We start from the raw sequence: 23,874 nt of genomic DNA, 5'->3' as shown, positions 1-23,874 counted from the left end.
CACTGATCCAACTGTACATTTAATTACAGGGTATAAGAATCATTCATAAATAAATGTTTAGTTGGATGATTTGCAGAACAAACACTAATGTACAGTATAGAGTATTATAGAGTATTTGAAAAGCAGTTTTTAAGAATCTGTTACTGCTAATTAATTTTGAATGTCTAAACAAGGGAATAAGTATTGTCAAGTCAAATTTATTTCTAAAGCACATTTAAAAACCACAAGAGCTAACCAAAGTGCTGTACAATACAGACAGAAGTTTGAGCAAAACATGTATAAGACTCAAGGGCGTAGGAGCGGGCTTGATATTGGGGGGGACACATTTGCCAATATGAACCCAAGCCCACTCAATAGTTTCCTAGAACAACATTTGTGGAAATTACTTTTAATTAAAAGTAAATTATTATTATAAGGTGATTTTACAACCTAAACATGTTACTCCACATTACAGCTACTGTTGTTAGAAAAATTACGCAAGCAATGTCTGAGTTATCACCTAATATTTAAAATAACAGATTATTATTATTATTATTATTATTATTATTATTATCATTATTATTATTATTATTATTATGTATTGGCATGTCAATTCTGTTGTATATTTACATTTTCTCCTGCACTTTTATTTTTTTCTACTGAGAGCTCTTCTTAAGATGCTGATCAGGTGGAAAACACTAGTTTAGGGCAGTGATCGGGGTTAAGTAACTGCTTTAAACTACCAACTTAAAGTACTGTACGAAATTCTGGCGATCATCTACATCCAGCTTCTAGATAACTAGTTAGTTAAATCAATTTTCGTTCATTATAGCTCACAGTAAGTCCTGTAATCCTAAATGAATAAACAGTTTGAAAATTAAAGTGATTAGCTGATCAGGTACAGGGAAACATTACATATATATTTTATTTTTTTCCTTTAACCCTGACTCCCAATCTAGCTAATTCCAAAGATAAGCTTACACACTAACACAGCTGCAGTTTATTAATCACAGTGGGTTTAAACTGTGTGCTGATTCAGAGACGTGTATTTTTAACCAGCTATCAGAAACATATCATCACAGTTTACGTGGTTAGCCTATCGTTACCTTTCTGTTAGTAAAATCTCCGTATATCCAGATCTGTTTTAAAATCAGCTGAAGCTGCTGCGTCCCGATCCCGCTGCTAAATCTCACAGCGAGGGGGCGGGGCTTCCCCAACAGCAAACTGCCTCTGCTCCGCGCGCCGCAAAACCAGCAAGCTGATTGGCTGTGTCTACTGAGAGGCGTGACTTAATACCTGAACCGGCTCCGTGATAGGTCCGGTCTGTCTCCTCATTAATAGTACAGCTGATCTGAGCGAACTGATATCATTTTTGGGGGGGACAAATCCACCTGTTTCTAATATTGGGTGGGACATGTCCCACCCATCCCCCCCGGTTCCTACGCCTATGCGCAGGGACATGAAGTCCGAGATATTAGACAAGCTTGCGCAGGCCATTTTTGACATCAAAGCATATCCTGATGCAGGGGAGATTGCGTCAGTTGCATCGGCTCTTGTACATAAACATCCATGCCTTACTGAACCTGGCACAGGTTCTGGTTGGGATGGCTGGGTGATGAGCATTAAATTCAAACTTGGCAACTACCGAGCGAAATTGCGGGATGCCGGATGCTCAGAAGTAAATGTCAACCGCAAAAGAGAAAGTGGTGAGGCGGAAGGGCTCAAGGCCCGCATGAAGAAGTCTAAAAGAGCAGAGGTCAACTTTTTACCTGATCACCCAGTAGGCCAGACAGATGAATCTCTTGAGAAAGAGTGGCCATGATTGAAGAAACTCTGAAAAAGAGGATGGATGCATTAACTAGCTGGCTAAATTTGGTGCATGACTAGCTAACCTAGGTTAACTAACTAGCTTAGCTAACTGCCTGGGTAAACTATTCTGGGTAAGCCCATTCCTGCCACCTAAAAAAATTGAATAATAATAATTTTACTATTAAGTTAACTGCTATCTCAATATTTTGAGATACTAAGTCATTATTTTGGTATACTATCTCAATATTTCGAGATATTATCTCATTATTTTGAGATAGTATGTCATTATTTTTAGATACTATTTCAATATTCTGAGATATTGAGAAATATTGGTGCTTTTAGAAGAATCATACAATATCAAAATAAGCCTCCGGAGAGATTAGATTAATTTAATAACACACTGGACTTCTATTTTAGTGTGTTAAAGAGAGTGGCTGTGGCTCCGACTATTCTGTATGGTATGTATGTGTATAATTGAGCAGAACAGCGATGTGGAACTCAATTAGTCAACTCCTTACTGTTACAGCAGAAAACAGTTCACAAAATGATGACGTAGTATCTCAAAATAATGACTTACTATCTCAAAATAATGACTTAGTATGTCAAAATAATGAGAGCAGTTTACTTAATAATAATTAAAAAAATGTGCTGGATTATTTTTACTTTTTTAGGCGGCGGGAACATGCTTCCATAGTTTACTCAATAGTTTAATCAAATAAAAAAATGCATAGATAACCCAGTTAGTTAGCTATCTGTGAGAGTAGAGTGGCGTGCTGGAGATAGAGAGTTAAGGCACTATATTTTTAAGATTTCTCATGTTTAATTTCTTCTCAAATTTGTTTTCAGAACCAAGAAACTGCAACAAGTTTTTTTCAAGTTCTTGCCACCATCTACAGGGATGAGAGAGAATATTCAAGGAAGATCTATGATGTTGGCAACACTGAGCATCTTATTGAAACAGCATCGGCAGAACAACTTGGATATGTTGTTGTGAGAATTCTGAAATTCAACCCACAATTTCAGGAATTTATTGACGTAGATAGGAATGTAGACATCAGGAACTTAGATAGATTCCAGCTGTTCTTATCATGCAAAGAGACTGAATCATCTCAACCTATGGCCACTTCAGTGTCCCAAGCTCAGGTATTTACATTTATATTGTATTACTGCATTTGTCTTTTTTTTTTTTTTTTTTTTAGAAAGTACATTTAGTAGATGCTGATTTTCTTTGTGCAGCATACTCAAGTTTCACAAGAGCATGAAAAACTGAGGTCCATTTTGGAAAAGAAAGCACCAGAGACACTTGATGAACTCAAAACCAAAGGCACTGTGACAGAAAAAGCAAGAATAAAGCTTGTTAAATTATGTGTATCTGACCTGGTGGAGAAGCATGGATTGTGAGTAAAACAAACCACCTTTTTAACATATTCAAGAAAAGTAAAAAAAAAAAAAAATACAGCAAATTATAGTGGCTTGTATAACACTGCTAAAGTACAGCAGAGTAAATGCTTTATATTTAAGTTTTGAGTTGGTTTTGTTGTTCTTCTATTAATTACTTATCCAACAAGTACTGAAAAAGTGGCTCTAGCAAAGAACATCATCGCTGTCTTCCCTGAGAGTCCAGGTGGATGGAAACGGGGAAGGATTTGTAAGCACATGCTTTGGTTCTCAGTTGTAGATTGTACAAAATCATATTGATTGTTTTTAAAATTGGGCATGATTCTTGCTCATGCATGTTATGTTATTTATGTTGTGGTTAGCTTATGTAAGGATAAGCATCTGCTCAAATTTAAATAATAATAAAACTGCTCTTCAGATATTTTTTTCATGTCAATTAGTGTATTTGTGTACATAAATTAAATCTGAAAACTAGAGATTGAAACAAAAAAAATTTAAATCCTTAAGACTAACAAACGCAACAGTGTCCCTAGCATCTTTTGTAAATGCCATTTTTTTTTATTTCTTAATTTTGTACTGCAGTTAAATGCCAAAAGTAAAAAGTGAAGTGGCATCTAATTATTTGTATTTTTTATGTGATTTGTTTGTTACATTTCTCTTAGCTTTAGTACAACATTTAAAAATATATAATTTTTTTCCAGAGATGTATGTTATTCTTATTTATTAACAACATTATCTTACCAGTAGCTGCTCTTACTGTTTTTTCTGTTATGCTTTTGACTTTTTTTTTATGCCAGGAGCACTTTTACGATCCAGATTCTCATTCTGGATTTTTTCAAAATGAGACTGCGCAACATTCGTCGAAAGCTAGAAGATGGTCAGCGGCGTTATAGGTCAAACAAACGACGCTGTGAAGATGGTCCTAATCCGGACAAGGAGGAGGAAGATGGTAGTGGGACAAGTGAGTGGATCAACTTGATGAGAAGGCTCAGGCCTTCTACAGACAACATTTCATCGATCAAAGCAGCAATGCAGAAAACCTTCACCTGGCGCAGATCATGGATAGCCAAACATTCCCCCTCCCTGTCTGAAATCTTTGAGGAATACCCACGCTTCTTGGATATGCCAACTCCGGTAGGTACATTACATTTTGCTTTTTCATTAGGGCTCACTGTCAGTTTTATGCCATGTGTAATGTAAATAACTTGATAATATTGTTAAGGGTTATTATATATTATATTATTATATATTATAACACCGTTTAGCTGAAAAACATGTGCACTCATGGAGGTGATATGAATTTCTCAGTCAGTTAATTTATGATAAAAGTGAAAAAAGGTCTGTGGCCTGTTTGGAACTCAGTTTGGCAATTTGTGTGTTATAGCTGGTATTATGTACCTAAATTAAAATGTCTCATTTTTTTGTTTCTTAAAAGCTTGATACAGAGTTTGGTAAAATGTTTGAGGGAAAAGGAGATTTGTTCTTAAGAAGATGGGAGGCTACCATCATTCCCAAGTTGAAGGCAATTGCCATCATGGAGACAGGTGATCTTGCATCTCTTAAGGACATGGAAAACCAGAATGAAGGTATATATTTTCAAATATAACTCTCATTAGATTTCACATATAATGCTACAGCCTCAGTGTAATCTTATTTTATTTGTGTCTGTGTCTCATTTTCAGATGAGAAGTGTTACACTATGCTTGTAGTCCTTACACATCTTCTGCCACCAGTCGCAATGAGTCGATGTTGAGTGAAGTTTGCATTAACATTCCTTGTTGATTTTGTTCCAGTAAGTCCATCTATCGATTTGTCTGTCTATCTAGAATAATGTTATTATAAGATACATTTTGCCTTTTTTAGTAAACAAATAAATCATAAAGGACATTGAAGGTGGCTGATTTAGTTTAATCAAGTGTGAAAGTATGTAATTGTGTACATGCTTATTAACTGGAGTAACATAAAATTTAGAAACTGTTAAATCGGTTGTTTGCATTTTTAGTAAGTGTTTGCAGTAACAACTGATTAAACTCAAATTTTGGTTTCTTTTGTTTGGTTACATTTTAGGCTGGAAGCAGCATTGCTTCTCTTTGTGATGTCTGTCCTTCACAGACCCACCAGCCCCAGCTAATCTGTGTTGGAAATCTGAGGGCTGCCGCAAAGCAACATGTCATCGTTGGAAAGAGTGACCGAATCACTGTTCCCCTTGAAGAAGGACTGACATCTGCTGTGGACAAGCTATTTAAGCTCTACTGGGTGTGTAACCTGGCCTATCCATGTCAGCTAAGCTCCATGTTCTGCTTCTTTGAACACATCTATGACATGCCTCTCTCAACTAGCCGGAAAGCTAAGGTACTGAAGCTCATTTCGAAGCTTAAAGCATCACAATTCACAGCATAATGTACACTTGTCCAGAATGTCGACAGTCACAATTCACAGAAGTAAAGAAGCTAATTTGGCATCTTCGTGAAATACATGCATTGTCAAAGGGACTGAACTTCATTCTTATTTGCAGCCAGGATGGTTGTCCAAGGACTTACCACAACATCAAATCATTTACTAAGCATCTTTACAGAGATCACCAGTTAACATGTACCACCGTGCACTATTTGTTACTTCACATACTGTACTTGGCCTAACATATAGAACAGGTGGTGTGCTGCCACTTAAAACCAAACACTGTGGAGAATGTTTGTTTGGTGAGATAATTCACATCATACCACAGGCTGATGCTGAGTCCTTTTTGATGTTTATCTGGATTCTTTAAATTGAGTACTTTGATGAGCATTTTTATGCATATGTCAAGCGAACTAATGACTATGAAATGATCAGCTTAGATGATGTTTCAGATGTTAGGCCTCTTGATGTACTAGCCATTTACAACACAGACAAGCTGTACTTGAATCCAAGATCCAAATTGTTTAGCCTCACGTTTTGTAGTTCTGTTTTTATAAAAAGGGAATTTTATATCTGTACTGATGTTCAATGTTAAATTCATCAGGTTTTCTAAAAATACGTGAGAACAGTGAACAATTGTGACTAATTTTATATGAGCTATGTTTTATACACCCCTTTACTGTTTGGACTTTTGTTTTTAGGTGTTCATTATCACAAAAGACAATGAATTAGTTACAAGCATGCATGCTTTTACATTTAAAATATCTAAAAAACATCGAGTTAATTTATTACTTATACCAAACGAAACTGTAACATTTTAAATGTAAAAACAGTCATGTTTGTTACAGTTAAAAATCAAACACGTGAATGTTAATTCATTGCTAATTCCAAAAGAAAATTGAACCATATATAGGCATGATAATAAAAATGGAATTGAATTAATTTGTTTCATGCTTTTTTTAACATATTTGATACATTATCTTGATTATGCATAATCAACACAAGTTGTGTAAAAAATGACACATTTGTGAGTTCATTAGCCTGACACATTTAGTGTGTAAAATTGGATTACACACTGGATGTGTCAGAATCAACACAACATGTGTCGTCTCTGAGCACACTCCCACAATGTGTTAAAATTCGACACAGTCTGAGTCATTTTTGACACATTTCTTTTTAGAGTGTACGTAAAAGACTTCCTAAAGTGAAACTTGGGTAAAGGGAGGAACTAGAAGAGTTTGTGATACAGGGAGGAAAAAAGGAGGAAAAAAAAGAAGCGAGCCAGAGCTCAGGGTAAAAACTGGCATAAATTTATTTTTATGCAAACTAAGATCCAACACTGAGTGACTGTAGACAGGTGTTTCAGTTTCATTGTCCAACCCCGGTATGTCTTAAATGTGTCTATAAACTGGGTATAGGATATATATGATATCTCAATAAATTTTATAAAACATATTTTCTTTTTGTTTGTTTTTTTTTGTTTTCAGCTCAGAAAGTCATTTTGTTACATTTGTAATAATACTTTTCATTAATTTAAGTAATGTCTTTTTGTCCACAGATCTTTCAGACACATCCCATGTAAAAATGTCCCCAGAGCTCGTCAAGCTAGTCATACGGTTAGCTTATTAGAATAGGCAGCAGTGACTTCATTTAACTCACAATAGAAAAAAGGGCAATTCTGTTTATATTCTTTTTCCTAAAGTTCATATTAATACTTGTAAAGGGTTAATCATTTAGTGGGTGTTAACATATGAACAGCTCAGGCATGAGGGATTGTGGTAGCTGCCTACCGTTTCATACACAGCCAGTCTATCTCTGCTCTCTCCTACTGGTATGCAGATTAGCTAAGTGTCAAACGGTCAGGTTGTTACCGTCATTTAATGGTCCATATTATGTCAATTTACATTTGAGATTTGTAGGTATAAACATACACATATTCACACATACACACACAGCCTGCTTAAGTTTACCTGTTTTTGATGTGTCCATTTTTGTAGTTCCACAAACTGTAGTTTATTTTTTTCACCTGCATATCCGATTAGCCTAAATTTTACCCTGTATATTTAATTCCCAGCGCCAGAGAGCTTTATTTTCATGATAAATATTTCTTAAAACTGCATTGACACTAATGTGGTGACGTGTTTGTGTGTGTTGTGTTCGTACATGTAGATCAGGTGCAGCAGTGCTGCTGGGGTTTTTAAACACAGGGTTCAAACACCTTTTACAAGGTAAAATTCAAGCACTTTCAAGGCCCACTTTCAAGTTTTTTTCAGCATATTTCAGTAAAGTGGAAAATTAATGATAACGGTGATATCTCAAAACTGTGATTCAGCGATAATCAATATATTGCAAAACTATTCTCCACACTTCACAGCGACTGAGCTACTGAGAAAAAAAACACTTCTATGTAAGTAAATAGCAGGAGTTATGGATTTATTGGTGTCAGTTTCACACAAGTTAAATACCAATGTTCTCAAAATACTGAGTATCTCAACATAATGTGTATCCAATAAATTTCGTTCCACTTCACGATTGAAAGATTATTGATCTACTGTTCGAATTATGATGTATCTGGCATGATACGTCATAAAGAAGAAAAGGAGATCCAGTCCAAAATTGTAGTTCCATCAGATTTTATTCAAAGAATCTTCTGAGCAAAACAGTTTTTTTGGATACATCAAAAATTGAGTAAAAAGATTATTGAAAAATTGAATTGAAATAAAAAGGTGAAAATAAGAGGAAAACCCAAAGGTGAGAAAAGTTGGGGTTTCCAGAGTTCTCGGCTGTGTGAACAGGACCTGTGGCTCTGTAGTCCCTCTCGGGAGAAGCTCTCCTGCCCAACTCTACTCTTCTTCCTAGACAGAGTCTAATAAAAACAGGCATTCGCCTGGCCTCAGTCTAATAGTGTGTGAGGAGGCTCCTCACACCCCCCGGATCCTGATGCTGATAAGCAGTTATTCATCCTATACGTCAGCCGAGAACTCGGTCACCCCAACCTTATCAGACTATAGATTACATGTACAGAAACTCATGGTTCTGCTGGAAAAAATCAATCATGCTAAGTTGCAAGAAAAACGGCCTTGCTTTGAGCACAAGGACACAATATACATACATTCTAAGTCACAATGTGAATCATCATGAATCGTGCTAAATGCTTGAATAACATACTGATTAAGTGAAATGCTGATTTAGTTACACACAGATTAACCCTTTAATCAATGAACATAGTAAGGCAAAACTCCTCCGTATTCTTACACACTTGTTAATTCTTCACAAAAAAAACAAACAAAAAAATCATATATTTATGTTTGAAGCCTAAAATGTGGCAAAAGTTTGAAAAGTTCAAGGGGGGGCCGAATACTTTTGCAAGGCACTGTATATAGTGGTTGCTTGAATGTATGTTTGGCTGTGTACAAAAGCTTTTGGCTAAATGCTTAAGTTGAAAGAATAGATAAGATTGCAGATCTTGCAATATAAAAGCCTTTTATTGAATCACATAGATATGAATATGAGTAAATACATAAGGTGATGTAAAACAACGATAATAGCTGGTACTGGATAAAACAATCAATAAAGTAAATGGATTAGATATTTTTAGTACCTTTAGAGATATAAAAAAAAACCTTTAGCAAAACGATACCAAATAAGGAAAAGATAACAGAGTATATAACTTTAGCAACACAACACAACCAAATATCCCTGTAGATTAACTTGCAGATTTTTAATCAGACTGACTGAACCATAGACCAATGAGAAAACCAGTAGAGCAGGGGTGTCAAACTCATTTTAGCCGAGGGCCACATTGGCATATTGGCTGTCCTCTGAGGACCAGATGGAACTTATAAATGTAATAAAATGTAACCAAATGTAATATAAAATGAATGTAATTACTCCTTAATGTTAAATAACTCTCAATATACTATTTATTCAATCAAATATTACAGTTGCATGGAAAAAATGTTTGCTTGTTGCTCTATTAACATAAATCCTTTTAATTTGTCATGTTATGAAATCCAAAAACTCCATCAATCAAGAACCAAACTAGTCAAGTGAATAGAAATGACATAAAATACAAGATACATTAACTTTGATCAAAACGTTTGATACTGAAATAAGGCTTAATAAATATAAAATTAAAAATTGTGAGCTGTTAAGAACATGTGATAGATTTAGCAGTTCCTCATACAACCACTAGTCGGAGCTGCAGCAGCAGCACAAGCCCGCAGTCTTTACTGAGTCAGAGCTACAGCCCAGCCACGGGCTACAGGGCTCAGCTGAGGCAGTCTGGAGCGTTTTTACAGTTTTTAAAATTCTTCTGTGTAGAAAATAAAGATTTTAACCCCACTAACCGAATAATACAGCTCTCTACAGTTCATCTTTCAGCCCAAGCAGCTAACAGCAGCAGTTTAGAGCAGCGTCACGGAGTCACTGCTCGGATTACATTATAAACAGGTCAGTTAGCGCGCTGCTAACCTCAGGATGTTTATAACTACGGAGTTTAGAACACACCATGGCTGCAAGGTTAGACTGTTGAAGGCTACTGGAGACTATTAAAGGCTATTGGAGGTTATTGAAAGGGTTATTGGGGGCAGAAATCAGTAAAGGCTGGTTAGATAAGTGATTCACGTGCTCCTCCTTTGCTGAGGTGAAACTGTGACTAGCGCTGTCACAGTGATGTTTATTAACGTCATTAAAACAGATTTTGTCAGCTATTGTCTTATAAATATTTACACAGAACTTATATCTCTCCTAACAAGCGTTTATTTTGGTCAGTAACACTCTTCGTAACACAAAAGTCATACCTGTCTTTCGCCTTGAAGCACAGCCGTCCGTCTGCATCAGCTTCTCTTTTTCTGGACATTATGGGATAAACGTTTGTATGTCTCAATTCCACCCGCGAAGTTACGCCTTCCCTCCGGCAGGGTTTCCACATCAATGACTACACTGCCGTGTAGTGGCAGTAAGCCGTAACTTCGCGGGTAATACAATCAAGCATTGTGGGAAATGTAGTTTTTGGTCAAAGAACGCTTCTGACCTATTTATTATAGACACTAAGATCTTACAAGCTCTCGCTTGGATGTGGCCACATTTGGCCCGCGGGCCTTGTGTTTGACACATGTGCAGTAGAGGGAATCAAGGATCCTGCAGTCTTACTGCTGCATAGCCTGCTGAGTGTTGCTTTCAGTATGGAAACTACAGCTAGACCGTTTTTTTTTTTTTTTTTAACTCTGAAAAGGATTTTGTTGGCCTTTTGTTGCAAGCTAAGAATATTCTCTACTCCTAAGAATACTCTACTCCTTTAAACTACGACATCTAAATTTTAAAAGACTAAGTAATGCTAATCTAACATCTGGAGCAAACACTGGCAGTGCCCTCGCTCCAACTACAAACGTGGAGTGGAGGAAAAAATAAAGAAAGTTTTTATATGTAAACAATTGAGAATGTGTTAAGGCTGTAAATGACATAAGTTGACCAAATGATAATTTCCTACTTATGGCAAAGCATATTCAATTTTTAAACCTAAAAATGTCCCAGAATGATAAAATCCTCACTTTTGTTTATTATTAGTTCTAAAGCTAATGCTGAGATTTAATATACGATTTTACTCTGAGCTAGCATCATCGCTTTACTATTTATTCAGCATATCACTGAAAAAATTTTAAAAATGTATGTTCCTAGTTTATGCTGTTAGTGGTACCATTTATGATTCTGTGTGTAAAAACCTCTTAAAACACAACACTAAGTGTTGAAGAGCTCTGCAGGCATTAACTAATGTAGGTATACAAACATACATAAAAACACAGCATGAAATTCAGTAAACATCATCTCTGGATAAGATTCATTTTTCTGAACCTGTAAAAAGCCATTTTTAAATGAAGTTCTTGTAACAGAGTGAAGATTTTGTGCATGATGAGGTGTTTTTGGCTGTCTGAAAGATTTAAGGTTTGCATTTTTTATGGCAGAGGAACAGATTTGGGATACTTTTCTATCTTTTGTGAATGCACTGATGTAATATAAGTTCACTCTGTAAAGTAAAACTCTTCCCACAGTCTGAACAGTGATATGGTTTCTCTCCTGTGTGAATGCGCTGGTGCAGTTTGAGATGACTCTGTGTAGTAAAACTCTTTCCACAGTCTGAGCAGTGATACGGTTTCTCTCCTGTGTGAATGCGCTGGTGATTTTTGAGACTACTCTGTGCAGTAAAACTCTTCCCACAGTCTGAGCAGTGATACGGTTTCTCTCCTGTGTGAATGCGCTGGTGATTTTTGAGTTTACTCTGTTTAGTAAAACTCTTCCCACAGTCGAAACAGTAATACGGTTTCTCTCCTGTGTGAATGCGCTGGTGTATTTTGAGAGTACTCTGTTCAGTAAAACTCTTCCCACAGTCTGAGCAGTGATACGGTTTCTCTCCTGTGTGAATGCGCTGGTGTATTTTGAGAGTACTCTGTTCAGTAAAACTCTTCCCACAGTCTGAGCAGTGATACGGTTTCTCTCCTGTGTGAATGCGCTGGTGATTTTTGAGACTACTCTGTGCAGTAAAACTCTTCCCACAGTCTGAGCAGTGATGCGGTTTCTCTCCTGTGTGAATGCGCTGGTGTATTTTGAGAGTACTCTGTTCAGTAAAACTCTTCCCACAGTCTGAGCAGTGATACGGTTTCTCTCCTGTGTGAATGCGCTGGTGATTTTTGAGACTACTCTGTGCAGTAAAACTCTTCCCACAGTCTGAGCAGTAATACGGTTTCTCTCCTGTGTGAATGCGCTGGTGTTTTTTGAGATTCCTCTGTTGAGTAAAACTCTTCCCACAGTCTGAGCAGTAATACGGTTTCTCTCCTGTGTGAATGCGCTGGTGTTTTTTGATATCACTCTGTTTAGTAAAACTCTTGACAGAGTGCTGATGTTTCTCCATGTCGGGACTTGGCTCCATCTGTCTGAAATGTAGCAAACAATTTCTGCGTTTTCAGGAGATTCTTCTGGATGGCTTGTGCTTCACCTCTTTCAGCAGTTTAACACTGCTATTTATTAAATATCCTGGTTGTTTATTCTGGAAAAACAAAGAAAAAAAAATTGTGTATTAAAATAAAAGCAGGTCAATTAACCAAAAATAACTACCTACATTAGTTACACTATATAGAGAAAACTACTGGGACACCTTCATACTACAATAAAGGCTTCAGTACTTTTATCCCATTATAAATTCACAGACATTTTAATATGTAGTTGTATCTTGACTGTCAGCAGGCTGCAGCTGCAAAATGTATGTAGCAGAAACACTGCTGCTGTCCTGAGCACTGAATACAGTGTTATACTACTACTTTAGTAGTATCACACTTTACACTATAATCCATACTACTAAAACTTGAAGCTCGGCTGCGCTCCGGTCCACACCTAGAACCTCCCGCTATGAAGCCGAGCGGAGCGCAGTGCGACCGAACCGAGTTCCTCGATTAGGCTCGGCCCTGATGCAGAATTTTAGATTTTAGATGCAGAATGAGCACACCTGATGCTTCCACAAGTGATTAAACAGGAGAGATAGTTGAGCGAGGCAGGTCTAATTCAGTGGTTCGGCTTTCAAAGGTCTGATAAACTTCAGCTTGCTCCCAATTGTGCCGGAAAGTGGAGTTGAAGCACTTATGTAGTTTATGTTGTATCTAAGTTATTTATAGTTGATATAGGTTTGTTTATTTGACGGTGATATCGTGTTCCTTTTATATAAATGAAGGCTTTCTGCATTCTTTATCCTGGATGAGGCACTTTTGTTTTGATCTGTTAAATATGTTTACAAAAGGATAAGAAGCTCTGCCTCTGTTGTAATGTAAAGTTATTTATATTGGTAAAATGTAAATAGGTTATTGGTTTGTGTTTGACAGAGATGTCATGTTTTTATATTGCTACATGCAAATAAAGGTGAGCATTAATTCATTCTGACCATTTTTTAATTTCTAAAGTATTATACAGTTTTTTATGAGAGGAGGCTTTAAAGACAGTAATAGGTACAGATTTCCATTGCAGGGATTCCTAACAGTTTTTCTGAGGCCTTCCAAATATTTATATCGATATCGAAATTATATTGTATCGACCGAAATTAAGGAATGTATCGTGATATAAATTTTGGCCATATCGTCCAGCACTAGCTGTAAATATGTCATACTGCTCTAACAAAGTGTATCTCATTTTATCTTATAAATATCTTTGTAATTTTCTGACTTGCAGTATATCTCTACCCCTCACCTTTTATAATCAAATATTTAGTTTTTCAATACAATAATTTCAGTGACCGGAAGCAGAAAAAGCCTGTATTAAATGTATATGCTTGACGAAGAGTCTCGACTTACCCCTTCCTGTTTTTATGTTCTAGAAATTAGATAATATTACTTTTTTTATTCAGGTGTAGGACCATTTATGGGATCATTTATCTGCATACAATCACAGCTCCAGAAATGACATTAATCTGTTTTAATAAGGCAGTATGCCATAAAATATCGTAAGAAATAATGTTGCCAATATTTTTGAATATCATGAACTATATTACCCTGAAATATGGAGCCATATCACCCACCCCTAATTATCACATTCAGGGTAGTACTTTCTTGCTGTTTTAAGCAAAAGAAAAATTCACACTGTTTTCATTTCCTATTATATATCTTCTAGAGACATTTTATATATGTATATGTCCAGTATAATTTATTTTACTTTAATCCTGCATATATGGAGTGCATTATTACCCAGCAAAAAGCTACACATCAGTGCGGGCACTGTGGGCAGGGGCTAGCCCATTAAAATTCCAAACAGGCCCAACATGGGTTTTCTGTGGGCAGCCTGTTCATTGGCTGGCCCACTCAAATCCTATAAAAGGCCGCTGTGGGCTAGCCTAAACTGGTCCAGTGCATTAATGCCCCTGTAGGCCCAGTGTGGGAATTATTTGGACAGCCAACACTTTGATGCGCCCACACAAATCCCAGACAGACCCACTGTAGGTCAGCCCACATTCAGCCTGCTCCATTTCACACCCTGAAGGGCCAGTGTGGGTTATATGTGGGCAACCCACACTCTGGCATGCCCACACAAATCCCATGCAGGGCCACTGTGGGTCAGCCCTAATTCAGCCTGCACCATTTACTCACTGTAGGCATTGTGGGTTATATGTGGGCAGCACGCACACATATGTGAGCATGCCCACACAAATCCTATGCTAGGTTACTCTGGGTCAGCCCAAATTTACCATACAATATTTTACAATCTGAAAGTTTGTGTCATAACAAGTTCATATGAAGGGTATCTGAATATTTTTTATTGTTTTTGTCTGTGAGAGCTAGGTAGATTAGCTAGCTTAGTGGATAGGAGCAACACTGTGTGAAATGTAGTATCAGCTCTGAAAGATTTTCTAAACCAAAAGTGGAGAAAAATCAAGGTACCACAGCAGAGTTGTGCAGAGACCTTTGGAGGGGCACACACACACACACACACACATAGTAACATCTCATATTTTTCAAGACATATACTGTATAGCTATACATTTTTATTTATAAAAATATTTTTATTTAATATTTTGGATAGCTACGAATTTGCTCCATGGTGCTGATTCATAATCTCACCTTTATTATTGGTAGTGCTGATAATAAATAAATAAAAATATTAAATTATAAATGTATTTATGCTTGACTATACACTTTGTGTAAGCCAGCAAGGTTATAAAAGTTACATATTTTTTTATTTTTGCATGTGATATTTAATTGTGAGGATCATGTAACCAACGAATTCACCCCCCCTCCCCTCCCCCCTCCCCCCTCCCCCTCCCCCCTCCCTGCACGTGCCTTTACCACAGAGCAACGATCAAGCTTAAAGGCAAAGTCAGTGAGTGACTTTGGTCTGTCAAAGTGACTGAAAGGTAAGTTATAATTTCTGTTCTACTATACGCTTTTCTATTTTTTGCTAAGATATGCTAATGTGGTGCTAATGCAGTTACCACTCTCAGGTTATTGTAGCATTATAAGGGTAGCTATGTTGAAGTTAGCATTGTGCTAAAAAAAAGTTAGCATTGTCCTAAGTTAGAATGAGAATTTACCTCACATTTAAATAACACGAGGGGCTCCCAAGTTGGCAGCTTATCTCGGCTCTTGGAGAAAGACTGCTGTTAAGTAAGTTAACTTTATATCCAAGTATGTCAACAATAACCAGCTAAGGGAACAATGGCTTGCTAAGGGAAGTATTAAGGGAAATGGAAAATGGAAAGATATCCACTTAAGCTAAGGGAAAGATAGCCAGTTAAGCTAAGGGAAAGATAGCCAGTTAAGCTAAGGGAAAGCTAGCCAGTTAAGCTAAGGGAAAGCTAGCCAGTTAAGCTAAGGGAAAGATAGCCAGTTAAGCTAAGGGAAAGATAGCCAGTTAAGCTAAGGAAAAGCTAGCCAGTTAAGCTAAGGGAAAGCTAGCCAGTTAAGCTAAGGGAAAGCTAGCCAGTTAAGCTAAGGGAAAGCTAGCCAGCTAAGCTAACGGAAAGCTAGCCAGCTAAGCTAACGGAAATATAGCCAGCTAAGCTAAGGGAAAGATATCCAGGTAAGCTAAGGGAAAGATATCCAGGTAAGCTAAGGGAAAGATAGCCAGTTAAGCTAAGGGAAAGATAGCCAGTTAAGCTAAGGGAAAGATAGCCAGTTAAGCTAATGGAAAGCTAGCCAGTTAAGCTAAGGGAAAGATATTCAGTTAAGCTAATGCAAAGATAGCCAGTTAAGCTAAGGGAAAGATATCATTTTAAAAAGTTTTGGTATTTTTGTGAACCTGATATCCTGATATCGGCCACCTCACGTTTATAGAATGTAACTACCAGTCACACACAGTGACTGTAAAGGCTATTTATGTTTCACCATGAATAGCCTGAAGAAATTCAAATTCAAATAGCTATCACTATATAAGAATCACTGTAATCAAATACAGTCTGCAAATTTCTCTAAAATTAAGCATTGTACATGAAAAGACACTAACAGATGTAGTATTTACCTGACTGCATTCTCATATCTCTATATTATCATTTTAAGAGGCCGTGAGAAGATCAATCATGCCACCACCAAAGGATGCAGAGATCGAGCAAGTTGCAAAGGTTTGGCTTTGGAATGCACGGGACCGTTCAGGTGGACGGAAGCATCGTCTCATGCAGTCTCTTCAAAAAAATAGTTCATTTATGATCTATGCTATATTAATGCATAAACAATATTCATTTTTGATATTATGATTAACTATATCTGTTCTATTTATGTAAAGTACATCTATTTTCTCCTTCATTATTATTGCTGTGAGATAAAAACCTTAATGCAAAAACTAATGTTATATTCAATTAGAATTTTTTTGTTACTGGTTTGATTGGGATGACATTTTGGTTCCAAGTCTACAAGCAAGAGGAATAAAATTAATAATAGAGATTAGGGGTGGGTTTCCTGAAAGCTTCGTTACGCTAAGAACTTCGTTAACTCGTACTTAAGATTGATCGTTAATTAAAGAGTGTTTCCCAAACCCGTGCGTAACTAAAGTACTACGTAAACTCGCTCGCAGATTAACAAGTGCCCTCACCCAGTCGTTATTCTTAAGAGCTTCTTTAGGGGATCTCTACTTGCAGTTCAGCACCTTAAACACCAGGGACCGCCAATTTTGAGGGTGAAAAATTATAATTTCCCTGGTTGAAGCAATTATATTATGTTACTATTAATTATAATCAATTATATTATATATATAATAATTATTATAATAATTAATATTATTATATTATATTATATTAGATTATTTCCCGTGTCTGCGGGTGCTCCGGTTTCCTCCCACAGTCCAAAGTTCAGGCTAATTGGATGTCGGATAAAAATTGCCCCTTAGGTGTGAGTGTGTGAGTGGATGTGTCTGTGTGTCTGTCTGCCCTGCGATGGATTGGCGGCCTGTCCAGGGTGTATACTGCCTTCCCCCCCGATGCCGGCTGGTATAGACTCCAGCCACCCCCCCGCGACCCTTAACGGATAAAGCGGTTGACGATGAGTGAGTAAGTGAGGGAGTTATATTATATTATATTATATTATATTATATTATATTATATTATATTATATTATATCATATATTATATTATATTATATCATATATTATATTATATTATATCATATATTATATTATATTATATCATATATTATATTATATTATATCATATATTATATTATATTATATCATATTATATTATATCATATATTATATTATATTATATCATATATTATATTATATTATATTATATTATATCATATATTATATTATATCATATATTATATTATATTATATTATAATGCCAACTTTCTCTGTGTAGTCTAACTGGGCATACTGGAATTGACCAATCAAACCCATAAATTATTAAAATTCAGATTCCTGCAGATGATGCTCACGGTCTAAGCAAAGCTGCAAAGTCACCAAGTCCGTGGATTCTGTAATCAGGCTGTTACTGTGGCATACACACACTTATATACTCTTCCCACCAGCCCGGGAATTACAGCACAATACAATATATTTCCATGCTATTGGGAAAATTCCTGGTACTGTAGGTCCGGTGCAGGGGACGCCTGCAGTGTCTTTACTCACACCTACACATATTGTAAAGGGTATCGGTGAATGTGCAGGTAATATTTAATATTATTCTTTATTTAGGTGCTTCTAACCAACATTGTGGCCGTTCATCTGGGCAAACTCTGGGGTGTGTCAGCGCGCAAATACATAAATACCAGTCAAAAGTTGACACGTCTCATTTTTTATTTATTTATTTTTTTTACATTGTCGATTAATATTAAAACTATGAAAACAATTAATTGACGCATATGGAATTATCTAGTTAACAAAGAGGTGCATGGCCTTTACAATCCCCTGACCTAAACCCAACTGAGATGTTGATTTAGGATGAGCTGGAGCTTTACAGTGTGTGTGTGTATATTGAAGAGTTAACGTTTATTATACCTTGGGTGTGTTGACAAATATCCTTCAATAATGATTACTTAACTTTAGCATCTATAATTACATAATCATTGTGTGAAACCTTGTATTTTATATGCATTTATATAGAAGATTATCCAATCCTCACAGTGTATTTTATACACATTTATATAGAAGATTAACCAATACTCACAATATATATTCTTTACACATATAGTTAAACTTTGCTTGATCAGGCATGTAACTAACACAGACTCTATTATATGACAAACCCACATGATACATAAGGCATATACTAACACATAGGATCTATTGTATGGCGGACTAACCACGTGTTATTGACATATTAACATATAACATATGAAATCTATTGTGTGACTGGTGTAGCTCATGCTTAAGGCATTTTGGTCACTGCATGATCCTAACTAACGGCCATCAATCATCGGCTGGTGCACTCTGTATGAACTAAATTGATACAGAGGAGGCTCTTAGATCAAAGCGGCCTTCTCTGTGTGTGGGTGCCTCCCTAAACCTGCAGCTCTTCAAAGCGGGGAGTGACGCACACGCACACAGATAATGCCACAATGTTCAGTTCTGGCTGGACACAGTCAAGGCCAAGCACTAGTGGTCCGGTCAGACACGTGAAACGGATTACTAACACATGAAATTATGCATGCTAACATGAGATGATTTTAGCAACGCCTCATCAGCAGGTTTCACGTCATTTGGGGTATAAACATGGAGTCAGATCAGAGGGGGGTCAGAACTTTTACTATTTGATGGCTGCTAACTGTCTTGTATGTACTGGTTCTCCTGAATTCAGTATTTTGTAATAAATACTTGATTTGCTTTCAACTCCACTCCACCTGTCTGCAACTCTCTCCATCAAAACGAACACGCAGGGGAGTTGTACCCCGGATGGTGGATGGGGGTAACCCATCTTTCATTTTCTTTTTACAACTATATATATATATATATATATATATATATATATATATATATATATATATATATATATATATATATATACACACACACACACCGGAACAATAATTATTTTTATGTTATTATATTATTTTTATATTATTAATAATTATAATAATAATAAATTAATATTATTATCAATATTACTATTAATAATAGTACAATATCTATTAATAATATATATATATATATATATATATATATATATATATATATATATATATATATGTATATTAACAATAATAGTTTTAAAAAAGTAAAAAAAGTTTAATGTTTATTAAACATTTATATATAAACATATGACTTATTTATTTAGCCATATGTATCTGTAGGAGTATTTTATTAATGCCAAAGTACATCCTTTTGTTATTTAAATTTCAAAATATGTATAATATTGATGATTACAACACTTTTTTACATTTTTAGGGTGTAATACTGAATAAATACTGCATAATAATCGATATTTGTGGATCGATTGAGTGCGCTGTTTCGGGGGAGGAGTCAACAAAAACATTCTTTAACCTCCTTCGTTAATTTTCACTTTGCGAAGCTCTTTGGGAAACACTCGCAGAACTGGCTCGTTCTTTACTCACGTCATTCGTTAGTTCGTTCGTTATTCGCTAAGGTTGTTCGTTTTCGGGAAACCCACCCCAGAGGCTTTGTTCCAGTAGCAATAATAGTATCAGTTTATTATTCATCTACTACATCAGTCTAGTGCATTTAAGTATTTATTCAAGAATATGATTTGCTGTTTTTATTGATGTTTATATATATATATATATATTTTTTTTTTTTTTTATTTAAGTTGTATAATTCTTTGTTATTTTGTATTATGTTTGATATTTATATCATACCGTTTATTATAAATACTGTTTTTGCAAATGGAGATATTTATGCAGTACATGTTTATCTACATGCTAAATATATAAATTTGGGATTTAATTTACTTAAATATTGTTGTGTGTTGTTTATATTTTATACATGATACTTTGTAATAAATTTATTAATTTACTATACACTTTAAATTGTGTTATTTATATAATTGTTTTACAGCCAGTTGCAAAAAATGTCAAAGTGCCAATAGCACAGCTTTAAATTTTCTTTCTTGAAAAGTGTTCTCTGTTCAATATTGCACAGTTCTAAAAATTTGGGGCCACAATTGGTTTTCCACTGAGGGCATGAGTCAGTGTGTGTGTGTGTGTGTGTGTGTGTGTGTGTGTGTGTGTGTGTGTGTGTGTGTGTGTGTGTGTGTGTTAGAGCTCTGCAAATCTCTGTTGGCCCAATGTGCAAATACCCATTGGTCCGATTTGGGCTGCCCATATGGGGGCGGTACCGCACCAACCTCATTGGCCCATGTTGTGGGCATGTTTGCTGGGTTGTATCATGACATTATTCTCACCAAACAAAATCACATCATAAAACATTTTACTATTGCTAACATATTTGTAAATCTGTACATAAAAATACTGTGTGGAGCATGCACCATGTTTTTTTAATGCGTCACGAACAATGTAGAAAAATACTGAATAACAAAAGCAGTTTTGTTAAAAGGATACAGCAACTGGATATAGGGGCACATTACATTATTTTTAAAGGTAAGTAACAGTTTAGCCACCTTTAGCTTATCAAGCCAATGCTAGCGACCTAGCCAAGCTAGCTAGCAATTCCAAACATCACATACTACCAACAGCGTGAATGTCCTAAAAACATGAATTTGTTATTAGTTGTTGATATATAGCCTAAATGGTAGGATAATGTACACACAGTTTGTAATGGTTAATCCTTTTCATTATATAGTTAACTTTAACCGTTAGGTGTGTTATTCTGCTATAACACCACTGGGTCATTTTACAAGCTAATATTTTAGGTTTTTTTTCTGTCAGGATGAGTGAGGCAGGCTGTGTGGTGAGGACCAGGTCGATATGATTACTCATCTATCTATCTATCTATCTATCTATCTATCTATCTATCTATCTATCTATCTATCTATCTATCTATCTAATTAATTTAAACACTGATTAATATTTTTTCTCTCTTTTTTAAAGAGCATAATATAAAATATTTCAGCATGAAAGCTCATATTTGTAATGTGTAACAGCTTCCTATATCATAACTACATCTCTGCTGTTTGTAACAAAACAAACCGTGTGTAAATCGGATATAAAATGGTAGAGTGGTGATTATTATAGATGTATTAAACACCTTAATCAGTGTAAATTAATGCTCTGGGGAATCGCTAGAAGCGCGTTTTCTTTATTTGCGTAGTTTTGGCACTAATTTAGCTCCATAGGTGGAGTGGAGACAGCGAGGCACCGAAGGACAAAAAAAATGACGTTGTAAAAATACTGTGGGCTCTGCGACACTTTGCAGAGCACAAGCGCAACGACAGGGAGGCAGAGAGACAGCGACATACTGAAGGAAAAAAAAACGGATCCCAAATAGGATCCTAAAACGCTCCCATTGTGGAATCGTTCACTTCAAAGAGCCGACTCTTAGAGCTGCATCGTTCTCGAACGACACATAACTGCTGAGCAGAGCTAGGAGAAGATCCAGTGCTGGTGGTGTAAATGCTGCACATGCTGAAGGTGGTGAAGGTGGTGTTGGTGTAGGAGTGAATGTAGAACAGCGTGTTAAAGAAAGAGAGAGAAACTTCTCCATACCTTCTGTAGTTCAGCTGATCCTGCTCTTCCTCCTCAGGCGCTGCGAAAGAACTGCAGAGCCCGAAGCTCAGCCTCACTCGGGTTATGTAGAGCTCCGCCCCCTCCATATCACATTACACCCCATCACCGCGCTGAATGGAGCTAAACAGCTAAAACTCTCATTTAAAACAGCGTAGAACTACTTCGATGGGGCTTTTCTTTCATTTTACAAATTAGAATTAAGTATTTCACTAAAATAGGAAAGAAAATATTTTTTAATGTGATACTTACGAGTGGTGGCTTCTAGCCATTTTTACCCATGCACTTATATACTGACTACGCCACTCCCGTTAAAAGGTGGGAGAAACCCAAAAGGAATGTGAAGCCCTCCCCCTTCACAGATCCCGACTGTGTTAAAACAGTCTATAGAGGCAGAGTTTGATATCAAAAATACTTTTATTCACAATCATCAAAACACAAACATAAAACCCACAATGAATCTCCACTGAATTGGTTGACACTGACAATACTTGGCTTTAGCACATGAACACCAGTTTTGGATGGAATAAAGCAAACCCCACAGCTTAACACTACACTGCACACCACACCAAACAAACCATAATGGGGAGGACTAGCTTGGATTCTTTCTTTGGTAACTTCAAAAATACTGTTCAACAAAACACACTAGATGAAAAGAAACTCAAGTGTGGCAGAGTATTAATTGGGAAAAAAAAAAAAAGTTACCGAAACCAATGAAAAAAGAAAATAAACTAATAAAATTGAACCCAAAAAACAAAGAATTACAAAATTAAACAAAACTTAGCTACTACAATAAATTATGCAGATAGTCATAGCCAGAAAACAATGCAAAAAAATAAATAAATAAAGCACCAAAAAAAACTAACAAAACAAAGAAACTGCAGAAACTAAAGCAATCAATACAGAAATTATAAGGAAAGAAATACAGAAACTATCCAAAAAAACCCATAAATGGACCATCAAAAACAGTAGAGAACCATTAAGAAAACAGTAGAAATGACATTAGAAAACAAGATTAGAAACACAGTAGAAATCAGGAAACAGAAAACAGTGGCCAATATCCTCAACTTTCAGCCATGCACACGTCCTGCCAAGACACACATAATTATTCAACATTTATTTATTTATTTGTTCATTAGCTCAACCAAATTAAAAATGTTACATACCCTTGCCGTCTTGAGAGAAGCACATGGAGGGAAAGGGAAAATCAGGAGCACCCCAGCCTTCTTGTGAACTTGCACAATGAATAGTCAGAAACATGCAGTGAACGAAATGCTTCAAGCATAAGCTACACACGTCACACAATGGATTCCATATATTATATGTTAATGTGTTAGTAGCGCGTGGTTAGTCCGCCATATAATAGGTCCTATGTGTTAGTAAACGCGTTATGTATGATGTGGGTTAATTTGTCATAATAAGGCCGGTGTTAGTCACATGCCTGATCAAACAGTGTTTGACTATATATGTAAAGAATATACTGTGATTATTGGTTAATCTTCTATATAAATGCGTGTAAAATACACTGTGAGTAATAAAAATGATCAAATACAATGTGAGTATTGGTTATGCATATAGAATACAAGGTTTCACACAATGATTATGTAATTATAGATACTAAGATAAGTAATCATAACTGAAAGATATTTGTCAATACACTCAAGGTAAAATAAACAGTTACTCTTCAAGACCT

The 23,874-nt window shown here is 36.0% G+C and overlaps 3 protein-coding genes across 11 annotated transcripts in view; 1 reads left to right on the top strand and 2 right to left on the bottom strand.

Moving 5' to 3' along the window:
• Positions 1-23,874, bottom strand: part of LOC111197331 (NACHT, LRR and PYD domains-containing protein 12-like) — a 686,367-nt gene that overhangs the window by 172,717 nt on the left and 489,776 nt on the right. The gene's annotated exons all lie outside the window — the stretch shown is intronic.
• The window catches only part of LOC111189991 (zinc finger protein 239-like), a 269,338-nt gene that overhangs the window by 74,392 nt on the left and 171,072 nt on the right, over positions 1-23,874 (top strand). The window lies entirely within an intron of this gene.
• On the bottom strand, positions 11,124-22,324 carry LOC125801380 (zinc finger protein 239-like). The gene is made up of 2 exons (XM_049478009.1): positions 22,164-22,324; positions 11,124-12,625 (listed from the first exon to the last, which is right to left on the bottom strand). The coding sequence occupies exon 2, from the start codon at positions 12,506-12,508 to the stop codon at positions 11,570-11,572; it is 939 nt and encodes a 312-aa protein (XP_049333966.1). The 5' UTR covers positions 12,509-12,625; positions 22,164-22,324; the 3' UTR covers positions 11,124-11,569.

Source organism: Astyanax mexicanus, chromosome 4, assembly GCF_023375975.1.
Source record: "Astyanax mexicanus isolate ESR-SI-001 chromosome 4, AstMex3_surface, whole genome shotgun sequence".
NCBI lineage: Eukaryota > Metazoa > Chordata > Actinopteri > Characiformes > Acestrorhamphidae > Astyanax > Astyanax mexicanus.
This window is presented reverse-complemented; position numbering and strand designations above follow the sequence as displayed.

Excerpts from the sequence above, each read along its gene's own strand:
- LOC125801380 (XM_049478009.1), bottom strand. The coding sequence starts at position 12,508 with ATGGAGCCAAGTCCCGACATGGAGAAACATCAGCACTCTGTCAAGAGT.